The 24,575-nt window shown below is 40.2% G+C and overlaps 1 protein-coding gene across 24 annotated transcripts in view; it reads right to left on the bottom strand.

The window, feature by feature from the left end:
* Positions 1-5,282: 5,282 nt before the first annotated feature.
* RIMS2 (regulating synaptic membrane exocytosis 2) overlaps positions 5,283-24,575 on the bottom strand; it is an 848,125-nt gene continuing 828,832 nt past the window's right edge. For 23 of the 24 annotated variants that reach the window (XM_075063174.1, XM_075063172.1, XM_075063173.1 and 20 more), the window contains 5 exons: positions 13,221-13,362; positions 11,542-11,654; positions 10,604-10,705; positions 9,479-9,618; positions 5,283-8,160 (listed from right to left, as the gene is read on the bottom strand). In XM_075063174.1, coding sequence (XP_074919275.1) covers positions 7,942-8,160; positions 9,479-9,618; positions 10,604-10,705; positions 11,542-11,654; positions 13,221-13,362 — 716 coding nt within the window. In that variant the 3' untranslated portion in view covers positions 5,283-7,941. Of the gene's footprint in view, positions 8,161-9,478; positions 9,619-10,603; positions 10,706-11,541; positions 11,655-13,220; positions 13,363-22,717; positions 22,858-24,575 lie in introns of those variants that run through there. The other variant, XM_075063171.1, reaches the window with a different exon arrangement.

Below are 24,575 nucleotides of genomic sequence, written 5' to 3'. Positions count from 1 at the left end.
AATCTAGGACCAGGCCTACCTGCGACTCCAATCTCTTTCAACAGTGAAACCGCCAAATCAGTTTACAGCTTTTGCTATCTCAGTTCTATACTTAGCAGCTCCTCCAATTCTCACACAGAGGATCTCCATCAGATTGGCAATGCAGTAGCTGCCATGGGCCATTTACAATGGATATGGACTCAACATCATCGTAGTATGACAACTAAGTGCAGGATTTATTCAAGCTGCGTCCTTCCCATACTTTTGTACGGCTGCAAAACATGGACGCTATGCCACGCAGACTGGACAAAGCTGGAAGACTTTCCACGCAAAATGGCAGTGTAAGATACTGGGCATAAAGTGGAATGACTTCATCTGTAATGCAGTTGTTTATGGTCATTCGGGTTTGCAGACTACTGGGGCCATTGTCCATAGGTGGTGCCTTACACTTTTCAGACATGTTGCAAGGATGCCACAAGACATTCCAGCAAATGCCATTCTCTGGGTGGCTTGTAACATCCAGGATAAAATTCCACCAACTGAGGGGTGGAGGTGACCCAGAGGCAGACCCCCCCCTATTACATGGGTTCATCAAGTCTGTTCCAATGTTGGACTCTCAGACCGGCAAGCCTTTGCAGTTGCTCAGGAATGCAACAAATGGTGAACCATCACTACAACTGACTAGCTGGCTAAGCATTGAAGAAGAAGAAGAAGCATTTGAATGAATCATTTATTCCAATCCATGCAAATGCCTGTGCATTTGCCAAAAGCCATTTAGATTAATCTGCTTCTGTCATCCCTAAGTTTAACCCTCCTTGGAGAGTCATCCTAATGGGTAATGCTGAACCTAGTATCACTGGCTCCTTCATCTACCCATTTCATCCTCAGCATGTCACCAATAGTTGCAGGTGCTATTATCAAAGACAGGCACTTCTGACTGTGCCTCCTTAGTCCTGTGTTAGAGTTACAGGGCTTTTCACAGCACTGAAGGTGCCCTCCCTAAAGTCCAATGGTGTCTCTGTAGCTTAGTAAAATGCCAAATACACATAAGGACACAACTGACTTGCACAGAGCTTTCATCAGCAAACTCTACGTGAGTAAATTAGTGGAGCTGAGTGAAGGTACATTTACTTTATCATGCTTTACTTGTGTGTGGCTGGACTCAGGAAGACGGGTAGTGGTTCAATGATTCCCAATGGTATCATTGCCTCCAGCCCTTATCCCCTCAGTCAATCAGTTACTAGTTGGTTGATTCCAAAGTTAATAATGATGCAGGCAGTTCAGATAGGGCTTCTTCAGCTGAAGGATGTTTAAACTATGTAGGCAATTTCTGGCAGGATCATGGCTCCTTCACTCTATTAATAGTATCAGAGGGGTAGCCGTGTTAGTCTGGATCTGTAAAAGCAGCAAAGAATCCTGTGGCACCTTGCAAACTAACAGACGTATTGGAGCATGAGATTTCATGGGTGAATACTCACTTCATCTACATGCATCCGACGAAGTGGGTATTCACCCATAAAAGCTCATGCTCCAAAACGTTTGTTAGTCTATAAGGTGCCACAGGACTCTTTGCTACTCTATTAATAGTTACTAAATGTGGGATATCTCTTGCATGGCAAAATATATGCACCGTCTTCCTTCCTTCCTTAGCCATCTCCCCCTAAAGAAGGCCTGTTTATAAACCCTCACTAAGGAAAGGTCATGGAAGATGGTCACAATTGGATGAGCGTGCTGAGATTGTTTTGTGTGCTTGATATCTAGTTATTTGGTTAACTGAATTTGCAGAAATTCCCAAGGAAACTAGGAAATCTAAAGCTTTCCTTACTTTTATGCCAATTTAAACTTCATTCTTGTTCACTGTTACATGATTTATCTTCTATAAAATGAATTTTAACTTAAAGTATACAATTATGAACAACTCTGTGACTGCTTTGGTGACGATGGTAGGGGTCCATTAGTCCAGAGGGGGATGTACAATTCTTTATCATTTTCATGCTACTTAATTGTCCTGATTGTTATAAGAATGCATTTCAAGTGCGCTTCGCTGATTTAATTTTTAAATTCTTTGAAAACCTGTAGTACACATATTTGTAATAGAATAGCTAATGTGACATAGCATTTACACTGCACTGTCCATCTGCAAAGTGCTTTGCACACAACCCGGGGCTGCGCTTCCATTAGGCGACCCTAGGCGGTCGCCTAGGGCGCCAGGATTCGGGGGGTGGCATTTTGTGCCCTCCCCACGGGGCAAGCGGGAGCAGCCATTTCTGCTCCTGTTGCGCCGCCGAAGAAGGACCTTCTGACGATGTGCCGTGGAAAACAGCGGCAGGCAATTGAACAGCTCAATGACTGCCACTGTCACCAGCGGCATTTCGGCAGAGGGTCCTTCTTCAACAGTGTGATGGGAGTGGAATTGGAAGCTCCCACGCAACCTGTGGAGAGAGCACAAAATGCCGCCCCCTGAATTCTGCCTAGGGCGCCAGAAACTCTGGCGCCACTCCTGATACAACCTAACTATGCAGAGCACATGGCAAGTGGCCCAGGTTTTGTAAGAGAGCGTCGCACGCCAACCCCTTGGCTAGATTATTAGGATTAGGATGGTGATATATGGTTTTGTTTTGTTTGAAATTAATGGTAAAATGGAGGAGGGGAAGGGGAAAAGCCACTGAGGAAAAGAGCAAGCCAATAGACACCCCCCCCAAAAAATCAAATCCTGTAACCATGTAGCATATAGACAAGCGGCTCCATGTTGTTCCCTCTTTTGGTCTGAGTGGTTAGTCAATATTCAGGGCAATTGTTTCTGTTAGGTGGCGAAATTGAAGCCAGTCAGGTGGTTCCATGGTGCAGTCCTGCTTATTTAAAAAGAATGCATATAAGTTCCTGCTTTCCTGAAAACACAGGCACAAACAACAGGAGGCAGTTTATTTGCTCACAAATCCAAGCCTGACTGTCCCACCAGCACTCTGCCCAAAAGCAGCTCATTCCTGGCTTCCTCTCCGGACCATGTTCACCAGTGTTTATCTTGCTTTCTCCTAGCATTCTGCTTCTGATACAGACACACACAGCTGCGATCCAAGGAATGCCTTAACCCGCTGCATTGCAATCAATTCCCAGGGAAACCCCTCTTATGTGTGAGTTAGTCCTTGTTCAGGCCTTCCATGTAGCCTCTGATCTGGGCTTCTATTATTTCAGCCATCTTACTTAATAAAGGAGCTTAATTGCTTTTTTTCCATTTAGCCAGAATGAAGGGTGGCAAGCACATGCCTCAGCTTCAGCAAGGTCTGTGATTGCTCATAAATCATGCACACTTGCTGGCAGGATCCAACACCCTCCGGCATAACAACATATATTCTGAATGTAGTGCTCACACGTCAAGAGATGTAGCCTGGAAACTAATGTGTAAATTCATAAAATTTCATTAGTATTTATAGCTACATAGTGTAGTGCCCAGTAAAGTGCAACATCATTCAGTTCCTACTACACAATCTTTGCTAGGCATTCATGACCTGAAAGCTGGATGGATGCTTTACTGCTATATTGAATCTAAAATACCTCCCTTTAGTCATTCATTAGTGAAAAGTAGCAGATACACTACAGAAGTTGTTAGAGCAAAAATTTTGGCCAAAGCCTGAACAAACAGCCTTTGTACTGTGGTTCTGTAAAGGGATCCAAGAAGCGACATCCTCTCCCTCAGCCATACTACACTCAGCGCTGCTCCATTGTTGCTTCTGCAGGCTCAGGGCTGCACTACTGTCCAGCTCAGCTCTATGCTTCCCCTTTTCAGAGGAGTTTGGCCAATAGCTCTACATAGCTAAAGAAACACTCACAACACTCTCCTCCCAGTTCTCAAACTGCTGCACACTGCCACTCAGGGTTGGGCTACATTTGCAAGTTAGAGTGCATTAAAGCAGCCCCAGGCACCCTAACTTATGACCCATCCACACTGGCAAGGCACTTAGAGTGCCTGGACTCTGCAGCTGGAGTGCTCCAGGTAACACCCCCACGAGAAACATAACACTTCCTGTGCCTTGGCTGAAACGCCCCAGCGTCAGTGTGAATGAGGTGTTGCATTACTGCGCTTTGATCGGCCTCCAGAAATGTCCCATAATTCCCTTAAGTGAAATGGTCACTCTTGTCATTGCTTTGAACTTGGCTGTAGGAATGCGGATATTCCCTTTCAAAGCTCCATTTCTGACACCCGGCATGCTTATCTGCTCTGGGACAGAGCAACCATTAGTGTGGAATGTTGCTACTGTGAGTGTATATGAAAGCAAGGTGGAGGGGGTCTGCTGCTCTCTAAACTTACAAGACAGCATGCTGACATGTTCTCAGCCAGGGGCGGCTCTACGTATTTTGTCACATCAAGCACGGCAGTCAGGTGGCATGCTGCGAAGGTCTGCTGGTAATGCACATTCGGCAGCATGCCTGTGGGAGGTCTGCCGGTCCCGTGCTGCCGAATTGCCGCCAGAACCGTGGGACTGGAAGACCTCCCGCAGGCATGCCGCTGAAGGCAGCCTGACTGCCGCCCCTGCCCAGTGGCTTGCTGCCCCAGGCCCGCACTTGCTGTGCTGGTGCCTGGAGCTGCCCCTGCTCAGCCCCCCAAAAACCCACTCTCTCTTCCCCCACATACACACAACACATTCCCTGTCACACTCCACTCTCCTGCCCCATTTGAAAAACACATTGCAGCCACATGCATGCTGGGATAGCTACCACAATGCACTGCTCTCTGTGGTGTTGCAAGAGCTGCTAATGTGGCCACACCAGTGTGCTTGAATCTGACAGTGTGGATACTCGGCAGCGCTTTCCCTACTGTGTTCTCCACAGGCTGGTTTAACTCACAGTGCTCTACATCTGCAAGTGTAGCCATGCCCCCAGAACCTGTGATGTGGCACGGGGGGTGAGGGGGAGGGCTTGTGCCAGGTTGACCTGTGCTGCCTTATCCCATGCTGCAAAACTGGGCTGGTTTTCTCCTGCATTTTGGGGTGGAGCAGAACGTTGTTCTTAGAAGTTTAATTCTTGACAGTGTAATATTACAGTACAATAACTGAAGAAAACCTCTATTTCTGGCAATGAGAGTGCTGCCGTATTGCTGCAGTATTAAGAATAGTATTTCATTTACATCATTGTTGTTCTGAAACTAAAAGCTACATTATTCTTTTGTTTTCCTGTGTGATGCTCTATGAAGATCACAACTTCTTTTAAGGAATGGTGTGTCATTCCACTTAGGAAAGAAACAAAGCATCACGTACCAATTCTGTAAAGAAAATGTTTTATTTAAAGTGTTAAATGCCATCACCAGAATGAATTTGATTTACATTAGTTGGTGTTCATTACAGGCCTAATCTGCCCTTTTTCCCCCAACTGTAATTCCCTTTAACTTTTAAAACGTACTATGTACAAGACAGCAGTGATCACTGGAATAGTGCTATTTACATGACTAAATCATAAGTAGAGTTGCAGATGTGTGACAATTAAAAAAAATTACATTAAATTTTAAAATAAATACTGCATAATGCAAGTATATACAATCCTTCCATATGGTCATATCTTCCTTTTCAAAATTAGAAATAATTTATAGAGGCATATGCATAAAAGAATGTGTGACTGTATCTGATAGTATTAGGAAAACAGTTTTGTACTTTTTTTAATTCTGGGGGATATCGTAGACTGTATGTCTTTAGCATTTATTTGTTGCTGGTACACAGGTGTCTAAATTATTTCAATAAGCATAGTTTTACCGGTCTGTTCATTAACTTAACATTAATCCATCATATAATCTCAGAATGATAAGACAAAGTCTTGATGTGTATCATATTGCACCACATAAAGGAAAAAGCACATAAAGTGATACTGTTGTTACTAAAAGTACATGGACAGTTTTCTGATGGGCACCATTAATAGATTTTCAAACAAAATCAGAATAATTCTGTGTGCATGGCCTTAATTTAAAGTTAAATGCAATGTATATTTCTAAAATTATTGCAAGTTTTCACCATTAAACAATAATTATGTATTAAAGGCCTATAAAGAGCAAGAAAAAAAGAGAAAGTTTATCATTAAATGTTAGCCAGTTACCTTCCCTTTAAATATGAGAAGTGAATGCGCAATCTAGACTTGCAGCCCCACCCAATGGTAGTAAATGCCTACTACATGGAGACAGATATTTTATAATCTGTTGACTTTGCGTTTAGGCTTGTGATGATGGTGTCAAATAACTGTTCGATGCTACATGTTCTACTTTCTTTAAGGCAGCTACAAATCAAAGTTTGACATTTTTATGGCAGACTGATGTTCACTAATTACATTGTTGCCATCACAAATATAGACCATGAAAAACTGAACTTTACAGCAGAAGAGTTATGAAGAATTAATAATCTTTCTTGGTTATCATGACTCCAAATATGTAGCAATTTGTTTGGCTCAGTGCAAATGAAACTGTTGAAATTTAGTTCCTAAAAATCAAACATTTGGTTCATTTTTTCTCTCTTTCCAAAACCTTCAAGAAATTATAGTTCAAGCCTTGAATGAATGATGCTGGTGCTGAAAACAAATTTATTGAAGACATATTACAATGGCCACACGATTCCAGTATTTTGCTGTAGAATTCAATTTGCAGGTGAGAAAAAAATGAAAATATTATCATGCATTGTACAATTAATTGCAAAAAGTTCAAATATCTTCTTTATCAAATACATGCTGAATTACTTTAATGAACTCCCAAGCCATGTTGCAAAATCCTTTTCAACATGCTTGAAAAAATTAAGCTCTTAAACAATATTTTTGACCAAGAATTCAGATATGCAAAACAATCTGCAACCCTGAACCAAATATGGGGCATTAGAAAGTAATAAGTCAAAAGGCAGCAGTTTTAGGATATAATGGATCATCCTGGAAAACAAGAGGGGGAAAAAGAGCCAAAGGAAGATTCAGAAGAGAGAAAGGAGGAAGAAGTGTACAATTTGCACATAATGTTGAACTTTACAAAGCTTGTACCTTTTACATTTAAATAAATGTAATATATTACACTTATTTCTTGTCACATAAACAGAATTTTAAATATTAGCTAGAAATTATCATCTTTTATTTTTAATATATGTCTGCAAAAACACAGATCATAATTGGTTTAAAGAATGATAAACATGGTGTCTTTGTATCAACCTGTTGCATTCTCTCCCCTTTAAAACCATGCACTAGTGAAATTTACTTTTAAAAATAATATAAATTGTTGAAAATGGCTGATTTATTCTTTTTTTTGCAAGTTGCAGCCCCAAGAAAATAATTTAAGTGTTCAGCTAAATCTGTGTCCATGCAAAAAAGTTTCTTTAATTTTATTCAATACAGTATATCCAAAGAATTTTATTTTTCAGAGAGTCCATCATATCTGGGGTTTCACTGTAGCGATAGCTGGAATTATGGAAGCCTGCCACTATAACCTTTAAAGCATTCTAGTACGAAGAGTTTTCTCTGGTCTTTGTTCCATATGACAGCTGACTTTTCTTTTTCAATGGTCTTACATTCTTCTGTTGTTCTTCTGATGCCTGCTATTCCACTGACTTGTAACATGGCTTCATAGGGGAGGGGTGTAGCTCCATTTCTGTGGCATAACCAGGCTTGGGGCAGGGGCAATTAAAAGGGAGCAACAAAATAGATATGCCATTGAAAAGGACTTTTGTTGCATGAAACACATTGATTCTTTTAGTTTAATCCATGGCTTCAGATTGGACCAAAATTTAAGTGTCACTGAACTCCAAACCTGTTAGTTCTTTACAGCTCCACTCTTTCACCTGAGGGCCTTCCTTAGTGCACAATGTGTGCAACTTCCTCTGAGAACACAGGATCGCTTGGTAGCCCTAGAAACAGGCTCAGAAGACACAACATTAAGCATGCAGTGTTACCAGGGTTTGCGACCTGTAATTTTTTTTTGTAACGCTGGTTGCTATGACAACAGTTTCACAGCTGCTATGAGCGAGCATAAGAAGGTCCTGTTGAACTTTCAAGAGATGACTGGGAAGCTCTTCTAGTCAGAGGAGCCAAAGTTGGATCTACTAAGGAGGAAGGGGGGAAAAGTTTGAACCATCCAATCACCATATTTGACAAGTCCAGTTCATCTAAAAGTATCTGTGCCACTCCCATAAAAGATTTGTGATCCATACGTCCATAGTCTCCCCAAACAATTATCTGTTGGTAAAGGAAACAAAAGATAGGGAAGTTTCAGCAACAAATATAAAAGCTGTGATCTGATGCAACCAATTCTTCAGATGTAACCAGTTACCTATTCACAAACAACAACCCTAAGGAAAGATGGTCTGTTGGATTTTGGCATGGTCTAGCCCTGGTTCTGCTATACTGGTGCAGCCATAGAAGTCCTCTGGGCTGTAAACCTATTTATTTAATCATGTTAAATAAGAACTAAAAGATTGAGACCCAGTGTGAAATGGAGCCCATTTATCATCCAAATACATCCAAAATATGCTTGTACTAATGCCACCCACACAGTTTAATGGGTGGCTGAATCCACAAAGTGCTGGACAGCTTTGGAATGGAAGGAGGAATATACCGAGAGCTAGACCCCTTCTCTCCCTGAGCACTCCACCACCTACTGCCCAGCCAGAAGGACATGGGAGTAGACTGGTTCCTTGCTCCCCACAATCATTAATCTCAACAAGGGTCCAGGGTTTCTTGAGCTTCTTGCCCTCCTAGTAGTTATATAATATAGGAACTGTGTTTCTAGGTGCCATGGAACTGTTTTAGAGGTCAGGAAGGATTTTTTTCCCTGTCTGTGTCAAACTGGCTGAGGCTTATTAGGTTTTTTTCACTTTCGTTGTAGCATCATGGAGACACAGTCAGGTTACACAGGAACAGGAGTTAGAAATTTGTATGAATGTTTAGTTCATCACAACTTGCAACCACTGTACAGTGCAGATAAAAGGCCAAAAGGGCCAATGACCAGAAATCAGAGAACTGGGATTTCATTGGTGAATCTCAGACCTATGGGAAAAGGGGAGACCTGAAGACTTTGCAGACCGAGGTCCCTTTTTGGTGCCTTCTGTCCTCTTACAAGAGGGGAGGGTGAGATGATTCAGCAAAGTGAGCTGAAACATAGGGGTAAGCAGTGGAAAGTCTACCCTGTGTTAAGGAATATCATAGGAGCCTTGTAAACCACACACTGGACCCAAGTGAAGGCCGAGTACAGGGAGATGGGGCAGATAATACCCCATCTTGGTATTAAAGTTTAATAAAATTGTGGCCTTACAATTAAATCCATCCCTGTGCCAGTTCTCATTTCTCTGTGTGTCCTGATCAGTGTTCATGCAGCACCTCTTACTGGCTAATAATCAATAGAGCATAAGTCATTGCTATGGTAGCCATCTGCTGAGCAAGGCTTTGAAATAACAGGACTCGTAGAACGAGGTGTGGAAGGAAGTCTTGGGCTCATTCAGTGAGAATTGTACAAGTGTCACATTTTCAGACAGATAAGAATATTGATGTAAATCACCTGTAAAACTTTTCCTTGGGGGCTGTCTTCAAATGACAAAAGTTGCTGATAAAGAGGTTCAAGCGTTTTTCTTGCTACCTTTGTTTTCTTTTTGGCTATGCAGGCTCCATTTTCTAATAGATACACCTTTACATATGGTGCTTAGAGGGGAAGAAATGAAGAAGAGTAAGTGAAAGGCTAATCCAGATTTTGCAAGCTAGCTGCAATGTTCTATCACCTTTTGCTGAGTCCTGTCATTTAGTAGATTAATACCTTAATTAAACAAGTGCTCGAATACAGTATTCAATAACTATGAGCCTTTATCCTTATGTAACATATTCATGTCTATCAGATTATAAAGCTTCTCTATATTTATCTCTCTTTTGGTACTGTCTACTTTATGAATCAATTCAGTTTTTTAACTGAAAAAAATTTAACGTTTCTTCAATGAACAGTATGTGCCACAAAACTGATCCAAAGCCCATTAAGTAAATAAAGGACACAGACTTCAATGGGCTTTGGGTCAAGCCTCAAGTAGTTTATGCTTTCAAATAATCTGCAAGACAAAAAGTTGTGGAGAGAAAGATTCTAAACTGATTTCCATTTTGACAGAAGAACTTGCTAAACATGTCACTGGAGTGTCCCCTTCATTCAACACTGTACACTAACATAGTAGGATAATATATTGTAAAAAGAGAAAAAAATAAACATCAGGTATCTGTCCGCTTTCTAAGTTATGTATCTGATCCAAGCATTTTGTTAACTTCCTCCTCTCCCTTAAATTACTTATGTCACATCTTCAACACATGCTTCCTTTCCCTTCCCTATAGCCAAGGAGGCATTTGCTATTATTAAAATAACTGTAGTCCTTTAATGCGAGCCCAGAGCACAGCACCAACAAAGACATTCGCTGTTAACATTTTCTCCGGACGTTGGGGCTGAAATGAAATCTTTTTATGTAGGTGTACAGGTCAGTACATTTTTATTTTGCAATGTACAACAAATGCTATAACCCACTGCTATTAGCTATTTGTTAATAGATCTCACTCAGCTTGAACAGTGAAGCCTCAGAAATTTTTCTGCAGACAAAACTTAGTGTGTTAGCAAGGTATTCCTATTCACATAAATATGTTCTTCTTTTCTTACCTGGCAGTGTCTTTGAACCTGGTTTTACAACAAGGCCACGGGCTCGTATTATTTCTACCTCCAACTGTCCTTTTTTGTCCATCATTCCTATCTGGATATCACCTGGGAGAGGAAAATGTTGAGACATTGCAATTCAAGGACATCCAATCATATATAAACTAGTGACATGTTATGGAATTAATGTATGACATCCTCTTTCTTTCACATAACACCAACAAAGTCAATAAGGAATTAACTATAATAGATACTTTGTAAAGATTTTTTCCCACTGCTATTTGAGGTCCTGTACAGTACAAAACCCACTACAGATAATATTCTCATCTTGGTTTCTCTCCCGTAATCCTAATTAAGTTTCCTTTCCGCTTTACATACACTTCGGTGAACTAAGAGTCACTAAAAGAGCCATTAAAATACATTTGTAAAGCTGTTGCAAACTATTTGCATCATGCTTCTAGTTTAAAAAAATATGCATTGAAAGATGTTTGTACATTTAAAGATTATGAGATCAATAACTACAAATGTTTGCATTTAAATAGCACTTTTCACTTGACAATCTCCAGCTGCTCATATCAGTGGGTAAGTAATAATATCCCCATTTTAGAGATGGGAAACTTAGGTACAGGGAGATTAAGGACTGCATTTTCAAAACCGAACCTCTAGTTTTGAGTGTCTGAATATTTCAGTAAGTAACTTTAGTCACCTAGGTCCTGATTTCAGAGCTGTTGAGCATTGAAAACAATAACCAATTTCATCTGAAGATGAGGTCACAACAGGTAGAAGACACTTTTGAAAATTTGGCCCTTGGTGACTTGTTCAAGATCACACAACAAGACCATGGCATGGCCAGAACTAAAACTCAGCTATCTTGATCCCTATTACTGTTCTTTAATTACTAGATCACAAAGATTATGCTGAAACTGCAAGACATGAATTCTTACCCATAGATGGTGTCGCCAGCGTTTGGCGTCCTACTAGCTGAGCAGGGCCAAGTCCATCTAGAAAATCACTGAACTGGCTGTCAGAGGCCAACCGCACACCTGGGAAGATCAGACTAAAGGAAACAGAACAGTTTAAATTACCAGTTTGTAAGCTCTTTTTAACAACCTCAACCAATGGCAACTCAGGCTCCAGTACACAGTTGATTAGGATGATCTAATTCTTATGTTCTTTCCTCCATTATGACATTTCTCCATCTACTCCTTTTTTGTTACATCAAAGATATTGTTAATTCCTGCGGTATTAATATGGATTCCACAAGGTACTTAAGCACATATTTAACCTGCGTGGATTCCACAAGGTACTTAAGCACATATTTAACCTGAAGCATGCGAGCAGTCGCATTGAAGTAAAGTTTTTGGCAAATATTTGTTTACATTTTTAAATGAACTTACTTTGACTCTGTTTGCTTTCTACAAATACTCAAGCAAATGAATGCAAGCAATGTCAGAAATGTTTGGTGAAATAGTGAACTTTAATTGAGCATGCAAATATTCATGGAAACAATTTTCAGAATCACATGCACATGTATTTGCACCTGAAAACTCTTCTTATCTAATCAGAGAAGAGAAATGCACCATAAGGTTTATATAATTAAACAAAAGAACTCAAATTTCATATACTAAAATTTGCCCGTAAACAACTACAGACCAAAAATTAGTCACAGAAATTATCTAGTTAATAACTCATACTTTTGACATAATCTTTCTGTGGATAATTTATGAACAGAAAAAAGAGGAAAAACAGGTCAAATTATTCATTCATTACAAATTATTTTCACAGTTCTAACCATATAAAAATTATGTACTTTGATACAACAAGCTCTACAGAGTATATTGCTTGATAGAGTATACCACATTCATATAAACCATACTTTGTAAGACATTTGTGTAAACTATTTGTGCAGATTTTATTTAAAGAATTATTTAATTTGGGCCCTCTTGAAAAAGCAAAGCGTAGGAAATTAAAAACATAGGGCCAAATCTTTACTCTTGCCCACGCAAAAACACACAAAAGGTCACCCTGATGACTTTCTAACAGGTTGTGTCAGTATAGGCGGGGGTATTTGGAAAAAGAAGTAGGTTCAGATTATAGAATGTGTGGATCATGGAAGAAGTGCTAGAGGTCCTCTGCCTGAAGTAGGTTTCACAGAATAGAAAGACTCCTGATGGCAGATTCTCCACCAGGTTACAAGAGGTACGATGCACTTAGTACACCCATCTGTATTCCTCCTAATCTGTACACTCAGATCCTATACCGATTGAGAACTGTCTGCAGGTCTTAGTGATGGTGCTGCAAAGTGACACTAACAACAGACACACAGGCGGTAGGAGATCCCTCCATAAACAGATCATAGAAGAACATTTTAGACATGCATCCGACGAAGTGGGTATTCACCCACAAAAGCTCAAGCTCCAATACATCTGTTAGTCTATAAGGTGCCACAGAACTCTGCTATTTTAGACATTGTTTTTACTCGGAAAACTTCCCACAAGCAAACTGATTTAAATGGGAGTCTGCCCTGAGTATGGACTTTAGGATTCAGCTCCTGTTTTTTTATAGGTCTAGTTTAGTGGAGAAACGTAAAACAAGAACATCATAACCAGTCAATCTTACTCACTTTCCCTCAGAACTGTAGCTGTTCATGCTGCCATCTGTAGATTCCCGACTGGCCTGACGTGTCATCCAGTTTCTCATTTCCACAGCCAGCCCAGTCTCTGTGCTTCTCTGGACAGTGCTCCGCAGCTTTTTACCACCAGCTTCTGTAAAAACAGACCAAAACACTTAGTGGTATCTCACTATAATAAACAGATTTACTTAGAGGGCAATAATGTAGACAATACACATTATAGAAGGATGCCAAAGTAGGAGTATACAAATATATATTAAAAATACTGTGCACATATATTTGAGCAACAGACGCTTTGACACAACAATCAGCAGACTGTGATATTGTATATCTTTTTAAATACATTGGTTCTACGAGTTGCTGTTTTTTTATGACAGCATTGAGAGAACGAGAATATAAAAACCCTTGAAATATATTCAACTCACAAAGGTAATTAGATTTATTACATACACAATTGAGTGTACTTACAAATATTTTGTCCTTTGATAAATGCACTCTTCTCCAGCGATTGTGGTGAAATGTCACTATTAAACTAAAACCTATACTATTTCAGAAATGGTCTGATTCAGGTTGAAAAGCATTTGGTCATTTTGCTAAATGAAGTTATAGCTATCTATTAGTGAAGAAGGTGAACAACAAAATATGATCTCTATTTCAGATCTTTCCTTTTCCTTTCTTGTTATTTTTAGTTAGTTAGCTTTATCTATGTATTGCAGAAGAAATTCAGCTTGTGCTTAGTTTTATGCACAATAATATGGAAATTCTATCTCTATACCTAAATGTAGACATCAGTGCTTACATACGTTCTATTTTAATTTTAGATACTGAGACAGACACATAAAGAAGAAAAAATGAATAAAGTAGAATTTGGGTGTAGTGATTTGACATTAGGGATTGTGATCTATTCTCCAGGTGCCACACTTGTTGATAGCCTTGATAAAAAAGCTAAGTACTGAAGCGGCATAGAGACTGAACTTCCCTCTTTAATAACTAGAGGTGGTTATTCCAAGTCATGTCTGAGGTGCTATAGTATCTTAAATTCCAGCGAAGAGTGTAGGGAAGCTTGAATTCCAGTTGCTTGGCCCTGTCCTATGGATAAATAGCTGACTTCAGCCTGTATACTGCCCAAGGCTTTTACTTTTAATCACTACAGTGATATGATGAATAATAGGACAATTAACTTTGCTGCAAAATTTGGCCACTCATATGAATTTAGCATCCAATAAAGCAAAATCAGTTTTTGCTACTTCAAAACTAATTACATCCTTCAATATCAATAAACATAAATACAAGAACTAAGAGCTTTGTATTAGATCTGAAAAATGAACGGCAAAGGGTGACAATTTCATTTATATCTGCTTGTACTGTTCCAAGTGTCTACTGGTTTTATTATTTAGATTAAACTAATGGAAGTTGACAGCCAACTTCCAACATTGGTCCAGAATTGATCTAAAATCCAGTTACTATGACAGGAACAAAAGAATATTCTTACACAGCTACATGACCAAACAGGCATTTATCTATTGTACACTGCATTACAGTGGAGGTCACATAAAAGGTTCACAATATCGGAAACCCCATACTCTTCACATTAAGAGACATGCAATATTACACTCTTTAAAAAAAATGTTCTTTTCCCCATTCAGGGTTAGTTTTTGCTCAGTTTATATTCAAGTACTGATCATTCCCAAATCAGTGTTGTTATACTCTCTATGCAAACACAATAGAACACTTCCACTGTGCGTGATTCTACAAAGTCACTATAATACACCTTCAGAATGGTCTTTTGGTCTTGTCATTAACTGTTATTAATCATGTAAGAAAGAGTGACAATTCTAAATCTATTTGCCTTGACTCTTCAACAAAACTTACATTAAGAATGAACAGATATGTTGCAACTTGATTTACTGCGAAATTATGGAAGAGGCAAAAGAATCATCAGAGCAACAGCTGATCAAGGCTCAGCACATGTGCACCTTTTGCACCAGCTGTTCTGAGTGTGGCTATTGTGGTTTCTCTTTTTAAAATATTCTTCTTTTCCCCTATCCATTTTATCTGAAACAAGTGACTCAGTTCAGATGAGAGGCCAGAGTGATGGCTGAGTGGAAGAAGGAACATTGCTGTTGCATGGAAGTTACCAGTCCAAAACTAACCTAAACCTTTATGTGTGTGTATAGGTTCCTAATCTGGAATAACTTTAAACACCCTCATCATCCCCCGTCCTTGATTGGGGTTGAAAGAAAGTTGTATGAGGAATCATTGGTAAGCGCTCAATAGAAGTCAATTTAGAGTTGTCTTACGGTCTCAAAAGAGACTGTCTTCTTAACTGCACAACACCACACCTTTATTTTTTCTGGGTATTTCTGAGCAACTTCCTTTTCTCTTTTCCTCTCTGTACTCACTTGTATTTGCATTAGTGACAGTTGTGTCTGTGTACCCATAAGGAGAATATATCGCTCTCTCTTGCCCCTTGTTACTTTGATAATTCAAACCTTACTATTTTCACCATTAAACTGTTAATGTTGTTAAGTGACTTATTGTAAGATACAACAAATATAAAACCCATAATAGTTGCAATTCATATTTCACGTGATCATCATTTATCTAAGAAAATCTAAGTGGAACAGCGAATAAACCAAGAATGAAGTTTTATAGTTGTACAGAAAAAGTATTTGACGTTAAGGCATAAATATGTACTACTAATACAAAAAAAAAAATAATCTGTGCTAAATCTTTAGTTGCTTATTTGACCAAAATGAAACAAGGCTAGGCCCACAATACTTCTGATGGAACACTTTCTGAAATTTTTGCCCAAAGCTACAAGGAGTAAACCTCAATTCATCACTCTGCAAAGTAAATTCCAGTACAGCTGCTGATTTGGGAATATACTAAACACACTAAATACAATCACAACTTCTGATCTTTTGTCTTTAACTAACTCCTGAATACTTTAACTTACCTACGGCTAACATTATTGATATTGTTACAGCACTGAGTGGGGTCCATGCACTGGAACCCAAGAAGTTGGTTATTTCTGTTAGCACAGAAAAATAAGTAGATGGCAAATGTAAGCTTATTAAATTATCCTAATCTACTTTTCTTTACAAATGTACAATTCCTGATAATAGGATATGAACAGACAGCACAACTCCTCACAGCAACTCTCCCTGGCTATCGTCCAGAGTCAGAGTAATGTTCTCAAACCTCATGCATCATGGGCCTTATTCACAACTGCCTTGTACTTTGCATAGTCATCTACACCTGTGCAGAGTGAGTATAAAATGCTGCCATATTAGAATGGTACCATTTTACATCCACCTTGTACTGTGTATGCACAGACTACACAAAGTACAAAGAAGTGGTGAATCAAGCCCACCCCAAACTATTAAAATCCCTAAAAAAAATAGAGCAAGTAATTTTGTTGACTAAAACTCTTATTTTATATAGTCTATATGAGGATTAGAGAAGTAGATATATATCCCCATCATCAAACCATTCAACTCCTAGACTTTAATTTTGCTAGTTAGAGAGGTCAAAAGCTGATCATCTTCAGAAATAGTAGTTTTAACATAGACTAAGATCATTGCATTTCTGGGTTATGCTGTAAAATGCATTCATATAATTTTAGGCGGTATACTCTCTTCATTAGCTCATTAATGTTAACAGAAATTCTGTAGTGTCCTGGGTAGAATACACTTCTGTAAACTGTAAATGTTGTACATATTTAGGAGAAATCCTGCCTTTTTAAAAATTGGTTTTATTGCAGTTTTATTACTCTTACATATATTAGAAAAGTATACATTTGAAATATACAATAATCATAGTAAAACCAATCTCTACCCAACTTCTGTTTATTGTTAAAGTTGCAAAGGACCATTATACACATTATCAGCAGGATCTGTGTAACATTTTTGAGCAATGTAGAGAGTGTTTAAATAACTCACCACCCTCTGTTAGGGCTTAATGAGAGAAATCTTGCCAAACAGTTGGATGACATTACTGACATTATACAAATTAGACACAGTCCTAAAGCCTATTTTTGCAGGTGAGATATAACAGATGAATATCTATACAACTCCAGCCAGCACAAAGAACATTATTTAAACAGACCCCTGCTGTCAAGGTTTAGTCCCAAACACTTTCCTAGATATAGTGCAAGTTTCACAATATAGTGGGGACTGCAGATGTTTTCAAACAGTTCCAGATACACATTTGTAACTCCAGCTGAAGCAATGGTGCCATTGGGTTTTAGTATTCTGACTATATGGGAAACACCCAACGAAGTCAAAAGAGGAATAGTTTTAAAGCTCCATCCAGTCACTTCAGTCAAATATTCAGGTTGCGTTAGGCTCTGACTCTAATAGGTCTAATAAATGTCAGCCTGCCAGCAGATCTTTTCTAATTTTCTCCCTTGGTTTTCCTGATAGACTTGGGTCCCAGAATATGCAAGCTATGTTTCAGTCACATTTTTAATTTTGCTCAAGCTGTTTCAGCATTTTTTTAAAGAAGATCTAGACATCTATGTCACACTGATCGCCACGGTATCTGACTGCAGTTGGGGGTGAGGACAGATGTACAAGCTGCCTGAAATCACCTCCAGCTTACAGAACAGCTGTAAAAGCAGGTGACGCTGACCATGGAGGGGCTAAGTCCAGGGCAACTGAGAGCTTTGCTGATTCAGTGTATCTTCTAGGCAGCTTTGCCAAGCTGCTGTTTAACATCATATACCAATATCACAATACCATTAAGAAGAGGAAGTAAAGGTGTTTTCATGGAAAAAGCCAAACTGCAAAAAGCTGGCAGTTCAGAGTGGAAGGGGCTGGGTCGGGTGTTTTCATGAACAAGTGCAAGGGAGTGGGTGGGGTGTTTTTATGAAAAAAACAAAGCCCAGGCTGAATCCCTTATACTCCAACGGGGAGGGTCTGGCATGGGGGGGAGGGAGGAAGCAGGGAGATGCCTGGGTCCTCTGAGAAAGGTTGCAAGAGGAGGAGGTCGCCAGTCCAAAGGAGTGTAGGATGAGAAGGCATGGGGAGGGCTTCTGGGGGGAAAATGGGGAGCAGCCCCTAATCAGAATAATCTCTTTTTACTATGTTGGAATGTGTTTCTCTTAACCAGGCTAGATTCACTGGTGCACTCCAGTTCCTACGCCACATTTTGACAATCAAAACCTGGTCTGATCAGCCAGTTAAAGTGGGGGCTTGACTACACTACAGACATTACTACAGCACATTTATGGTGCTGCAGCTGTTCTGATGGAGCGCAATAGCATAGACATGCTACAGTGGTGGAAGATGTTTTTCTGTCACTGTAGTTAATCCACCCCACGAATGAATTTTTCCTTTGAGCTAGCAATGTCTCTACCAGGGCTTAGGTTGGCTTAACTAGTTCACAACCCTAAGCAACATAATTAGATCAACCTAAGCGTTAGGTGTAGACCAGGTCTGGGTTAATGAAATGGCAAAAAGTAGCTGGAGTATATCAATGAACATGTCCCTATATGGGGAAGGATCAAATCCTACCCAAACATTGTGTGTATCTCAGTGGTATTTAGAAAATGTTTCAGTTGTTGGTAAGGGCTGGCTTTCTATCTAGGTCAGGTAACACTTCTATGATATGGAAGCACACACACCATCAGTGCCTGACTTAGGCCTTGTCTAAACTGATGGCGGCAATGTTGGCATGTAAGATATGTGAAGTTACACACTGCAGTGGAAATCAGGCTGGGGCCACACTGTGGTATGTAGCTACTTGTGGTAGTGAAAATCAGGCCTTCCTTCTGCCAGAGCCCAGAAAAAGCTTAGAAAACTCAAACTCACCATTTTTACATCATGGAATAATCTCACACTGTGGCAGTGTGGCCATCAAAAAAATCACAAACTCAAGTCACAGGGTGAATTCCTGAGTTCTATGAAGTCAGTGTCAAAATTCCCATTCATTTCAATGGGGCCAGGATTTCATATTCAAAAGTGGCTGGATTAGACAGGTGGAGATTGTCAACCAAACCCTTCCCCATGCTAAACGTGATTTCATTTTGTTCCAAATATCAAATACTTCTTTCAGTAGGGGCTAAACTTTAACTTTCAGTTAATGTGGGACAGTAATGCTAAAAAAAATTCCTTTCATAGCATCTATATGTGACTCAGGCTTTGCTCTAAGACCATATGGATGTCTACTGATGTGTGTGTGTCTACCATACACTTCTTCCTAGCTGTCTAATCGAGAATTAGCTTCTTAATGTTTTTTACTATACGTACCATCGATAAACATAATAATGAAATAAAATGTTATTCAGAATAAACAACTGGCTGAAACTTCCATGTTCACACAGATTCTTCAACATAGAGGCAACTAAGAAACATAAAGCACTCTGTATACTGGAAAAGTTGCTCAATTTCTTATCTCTTATTCATGATTGTTACAATCATTATATCTCAGCAATACAATTTACAACATACATTGACTAAGGGCTAGCTTTTCCAGTCTGCTAAGTGGTGCAAAGTAGTCTTAAAGTGGCTGAAGATTGCCAGTGGAGAATTCTTCCTGTGCAGGGGAATTCTGACTTACCTCTACCGCCTTCTGTGCCCAACTGCCACCCCCTGGGGGCATTCTTGCAGACAGGCTGGGGGCAGAGGGGGATGTGGTAAAGTAGAGCAAGTTTTGTTACACCCAAATGTCCACTGTCATAAATTCTCTGCCTATGGGCAGGACCTAACTTGCGCTGAGGGTCAAGTGATTCTGAATCAGGGAGCTCCCTATGTCCATCCTTGTCCACTATATTTGAGCATAACTTGGATGTAGTGAGGAGTCAGGACCTAAATCTTTCTATAATCAATTTCCATTGGGCTATGTTCTCTCAAACATGGTATTAAAATAGTAGTTTAACTCTTATTAATGTTTGATTGACTTACACTTTGATCACTTCTAAAATGAAGATTATTATCCACATTGTATCTTTCTAGATGTAAAAATACATATATGTGTATTCAGTTCAATGGTTTATGGACAAAAGGTCCTCCAGTCAGTTTCACAAATCCATACAAATGTCCTGAAAGACAGATTTTCCATTTGTACCAGTATATCTGATTTAGCTGAAAATTTTTGTAAAAGCTCATATGGTGAGACATCTATCTTTTGCCTACGCACCACATGCAGCAGTTATTCCACTTCAGGGCTGGAACAGTTTACTCATGAAATGAGTTTGGGATCTGCCTTTTCAGATGACTGCATACAAAGATCATGGAGGGGAGAGGTTGTTTGTGTATACCGCTCACTTTGGATCAAACCATACCTCCTTGTCGGATCTGACAACACATGAAAGTAATGATATAAAATGTTTCAGAATATGGCAGATCCTGATCTGTGTGCAGAGGCTACTTGGAGCCCATCAAATACATTTTATGTTTATTTTCACAGATTCACTGAGTGTGTTTGAGAGATGAATTTGACTTCCATGCTTTTTCATTCCCTTTATAACCTCATGTGTATCCAAAATATCAGGCAGAAGAAACCCAAATTCTGTGGGAAACATATTTCAATGTTTTCATTTAAATTACATGAGAATCATTGTCATATATGGTTGAACTCTGAATACGGTCAGTTATTAGAGGTTAACAAAACACTAAAAAGTGTACATACATCTTTTTTTTTGTTCTGATAGAGAGTCAAAAACAACCAGGATGGAAAAATATACAAACTGATATTGCAAAGTAAGTAAAGGAAGGATTGTATATATGCCAATTAATTTTTAATTAGATATTCTAGTTGTTCCTCTACTGACTTACTATCCATTCACTGGAAAAGTACTTTAAGGTGGTTGAAATTTCATTAAAATATCAATCATCAGTTTTTAACACACAAAGGCATCTACTGAATACTAATTATTTACCTAGAGAAACAAAGTAAGTAGGCCAAAATAAGATAACTAGGTGCACCAATACCATGTTGATGAGACAGGATACATATAATAATTGTAATTCATGCTAGAAAATGGAAGAATAACTGTTCTGAAATGTACAGAGATGTTCTTTTAAAAGAAAATCTAAATACATTCAGCATAATTGATGGTAATTAAATTGTTTTTAACAAGAAATTTTTGGAGCATATTTTAATTACTATTTCTGAAGACATAAATCTTAAATTCCTTGTGATAAATGGCAATTAAATTTAAAATAGTTCTACCTGTAAAATTATGAAAATGCCCATTTATTTTTTTCTGAAGTCAATTTTCAGAACATGAGCTCAAGAAAAATCATTTGTAGCCTAGCAAGAATTCGGTATTATGCGTAAGTACATACATTTTCTATGCATACACTCCAAACGGGAAATGATAAAAAGATACAATTTTGTTTTTTAGGTTCTGTGTTAATTAGGTAGCTCAGTTTTCCTAATTTTCCATTATAATTATCTATTTTAACTACAGTCAAATCTGAGTTGAATTAATTTACTACTGTTATTTGGAAATATATATTTCCAATATTTTTCACGTTAAGGGTCTGATCCTGTAACTCACATAAGTAAATCATATTTATGTTAACAGCTCTACTGAATTGACTGGGGCTACTTTCATGAACGGAGATTATTTATATGAGCCAGGATTTACAGAATCTGGCTCTAAAACTAGATCTTCTGCCTCCATCCATGGAATGAATGACTAAAGAAGTGTTAAACAGGGACAGTATTTAATTATTCAAAACGGACTGGAACTGTTTTGGAACTGGTGTGTTAACTTCAGAGTAAGAACTGGTGGCAAGCTCAATATTGCCAACAGTCTTAGAAGACTGTATTTACTGCTCTCCAGACAATTTACTACAGAAAATAAAGCCGAAAAACTCAGGAACGCTTTCCTGTATAAACAATACTTAGCAAATGATCTCATGTCAAAATTACTCTTAACAGTTTCATTGACAACGTAAAAAGCTTCTTCTAAATTACAGCTCAGTTCTGATTTACAAAGTAGCGTGTCATTAACACAGAGAATTCCGAGCGCATTATTATTTGTAATAACACATAACATATTCAATTATATATATATGCTTGGGGGCGTTCAAAATGTAAACAGGAAGCAATTTAAAAACGGGAAACAATCTACCGTCGAGGTCCTCGCACTATTCTCATCTGAATGGGGGAAAAGGAAGCTCGGCAGTTAAGCACTGAGCTGGTTTTGCACGTTAGTGCCTCAGAAGAACCCAACCACCGCTTTAAACAGCGAAGTGACACTTCTCCCCGCTTGCTCTGCTTGCGGGTGACAGGGCCAACCCCCACCCTCGGCCCAGTGCTCCCCAGCCAGCACGGGGCATGGCACCGCGCTCCCCACCCGGAGCTCCCGGGACCCGGGGGCTGCCTGAGCTCACGCCTGCCCCGGGGACCCCCCGGCTCTCGCTGTCACCCCGGGGTTCAGGGCATCCCGCGCCGGGGCCGGCGAGTCCCCCGTACAGCTCCTGGGAGTTGGCTAAACCGCCCGCCCGCCTCCCCTGCGCCCGGCTCCTCACCGCCATCGTCCTCCTCCTCCTCCAGGGAGCTCATGCAGGGGAAGTAGACGGCGAGCGCCTCGAAGGAGGCGGAGAGGCTGCTCCGGCTCGGGGACCTCTGCACGCTGCGCCCCGCGCGCGGCCCCTGCCGGCCCATCCTGCTTTTGGCGCGGTACAAGAAGCGAGGCGTCTTGGCGGCTTGCGCAGCCGGGCGGCAAGTGCCGCCGGAGCCTCGGCAGCGGGGAGAGGGCAGGCGGCCCCTTTCCGCCGGCTCCGGGCTCGGCGCGCGCACAGGGAGCGGCCGGCCCCGCCAGGCAGCAGGCGACCGCGCTCCCGGGTTTGGCGCTAGACCCAGCGCCTCTCTGCCCTCTGCGGCTGGCTCAGGGGAGAGCGAGCGGCGGCGTCCAGCCGAGCCCGGGAACTAGCCGTCAGCGAGCCCTGCCGCCGGGACTGCTGGTGCCGGTCGGAGCCAAAGCCATGTCATGTGCAGCTCGCCCGCTGAGCGCCCGGGTCGCAGCTGGGAGTCCGCGCTGACCGCTCCGTGCGGGGTGAAGGCAGGAGCCCAGCAAACTCTCTGTCGACTCCGCTCTCCGTTAATAGTTAAGCTAGCGAGTGAGTCCCCTAAAACCAGAAGATGAAGCAGCGGGAAAAGGGCCGCAGGCTAACTGAGGAGACAGTGCTAGAGAGAGCAGCTGGTGTCAAGGTTTTCTTTTATCACATTTGTGTCTACTTTACTTTTTCGATAGGGGGCTCCTAGGGAGCAGCACTACTGCCTCTGCTCATTCACTAACTGTCATGTGTCTTGTCAGCACTCAGGGCATGGACCTCATTGGTTGTTAGTCTACACCAGGGGTTCTCAAGCTGGGGGTCGGGACCCCTCAAGGGGTCGTGAGGTTATTACATGGGAGTGGTGAGCTGTCAGCCTCCACCCCAAACCCCACTTTGCCACCAGCATTTATAATGGTGTTTATATATATATATATATATAGTTTTTAATTTGGGGGGGGGGGTCAAACTCAGAGGCTTGCTGTGTGAAAGGGGTCACCAGTACAATAGTTTGAGAATCCCTGGTCTACGCTTTTCACCTCAACTTTGTTAAATGGTATCAGAACATATAGAATGTCTCCTTAGTGGTGCAATGTGTTAGCATTATTAATAGACTATATAGTACTTGGATATGAAGTAATATGTAGTATTTGGGGGAGGGATAGCTCAGCAGTTTGAGCATTAGTCTCCTAAACCCAGAGTTGTAAGTTCAGCCCTTTAGGAATCTCGAGCAAAATCAGTATTTGGTCCTGCTAGTGAAGCCAGGGAGGAGGGACTCAACAACCTTTCCAGGTCCCTTCCAGTTCTATGAGATAGGTATATATTCTAAGCACAAAACCACCCAAAGTACTTGCTATTTAAAAAAAAAGGGCTATTTACTATTGTAAAACTTTCACTGTTTAATGAATTATTCTGCAATAATGCAAAAGATGCGTCAAGTTGACAAAACTGCTTTAGAACTCATACAACTGGAGCTTTCTGAGTGGCTATTCTATACCTATATATATATAATGCCTGGTAAATGAAACATTAGTTGTTTTTAATGTTATGTATTAACTCCTCAATAATAAATTATTATATAGGGTCTGAATGCAAAATGCCTAACTGATGTTCATGCAAGATGCTTATAGTATCAGGTCACTGGAGCAAATTTTTATTGAGTTGGTCTCTTGAAAGGAATATTCATGCCTAGTAATAAGAAATTATAAACGGTCAATATTATTCTTCTTCCACTATGGTAAAGAATTGCTTTTAGATGGAACATGTGATCCCTCTTTACTCATCAAAAGTGATTCTTGTGTATTTGTAATCATGTGCCACTAGCTATTTTTAC

The sequence above is a fragment of the Chelonoidis abingdonii genome, chromosome 2 (genome assembly GCF_003597395.2).
Source record: "Chelonoidis abingdonii isolate Lonesome George chromosome 2, CheloAbing_2.0, whole genome shotgun sequence".
NCBI lineage: Eukaryota > Metazoa > Chordata > Testudines > Testudinidae > Chelonoidis > Chelonoidis abingdonii.
Note: the sequence above shows the minus strand (reverse complement) of the source record. Positions and strands in the feature narration are given on the sequence as shown.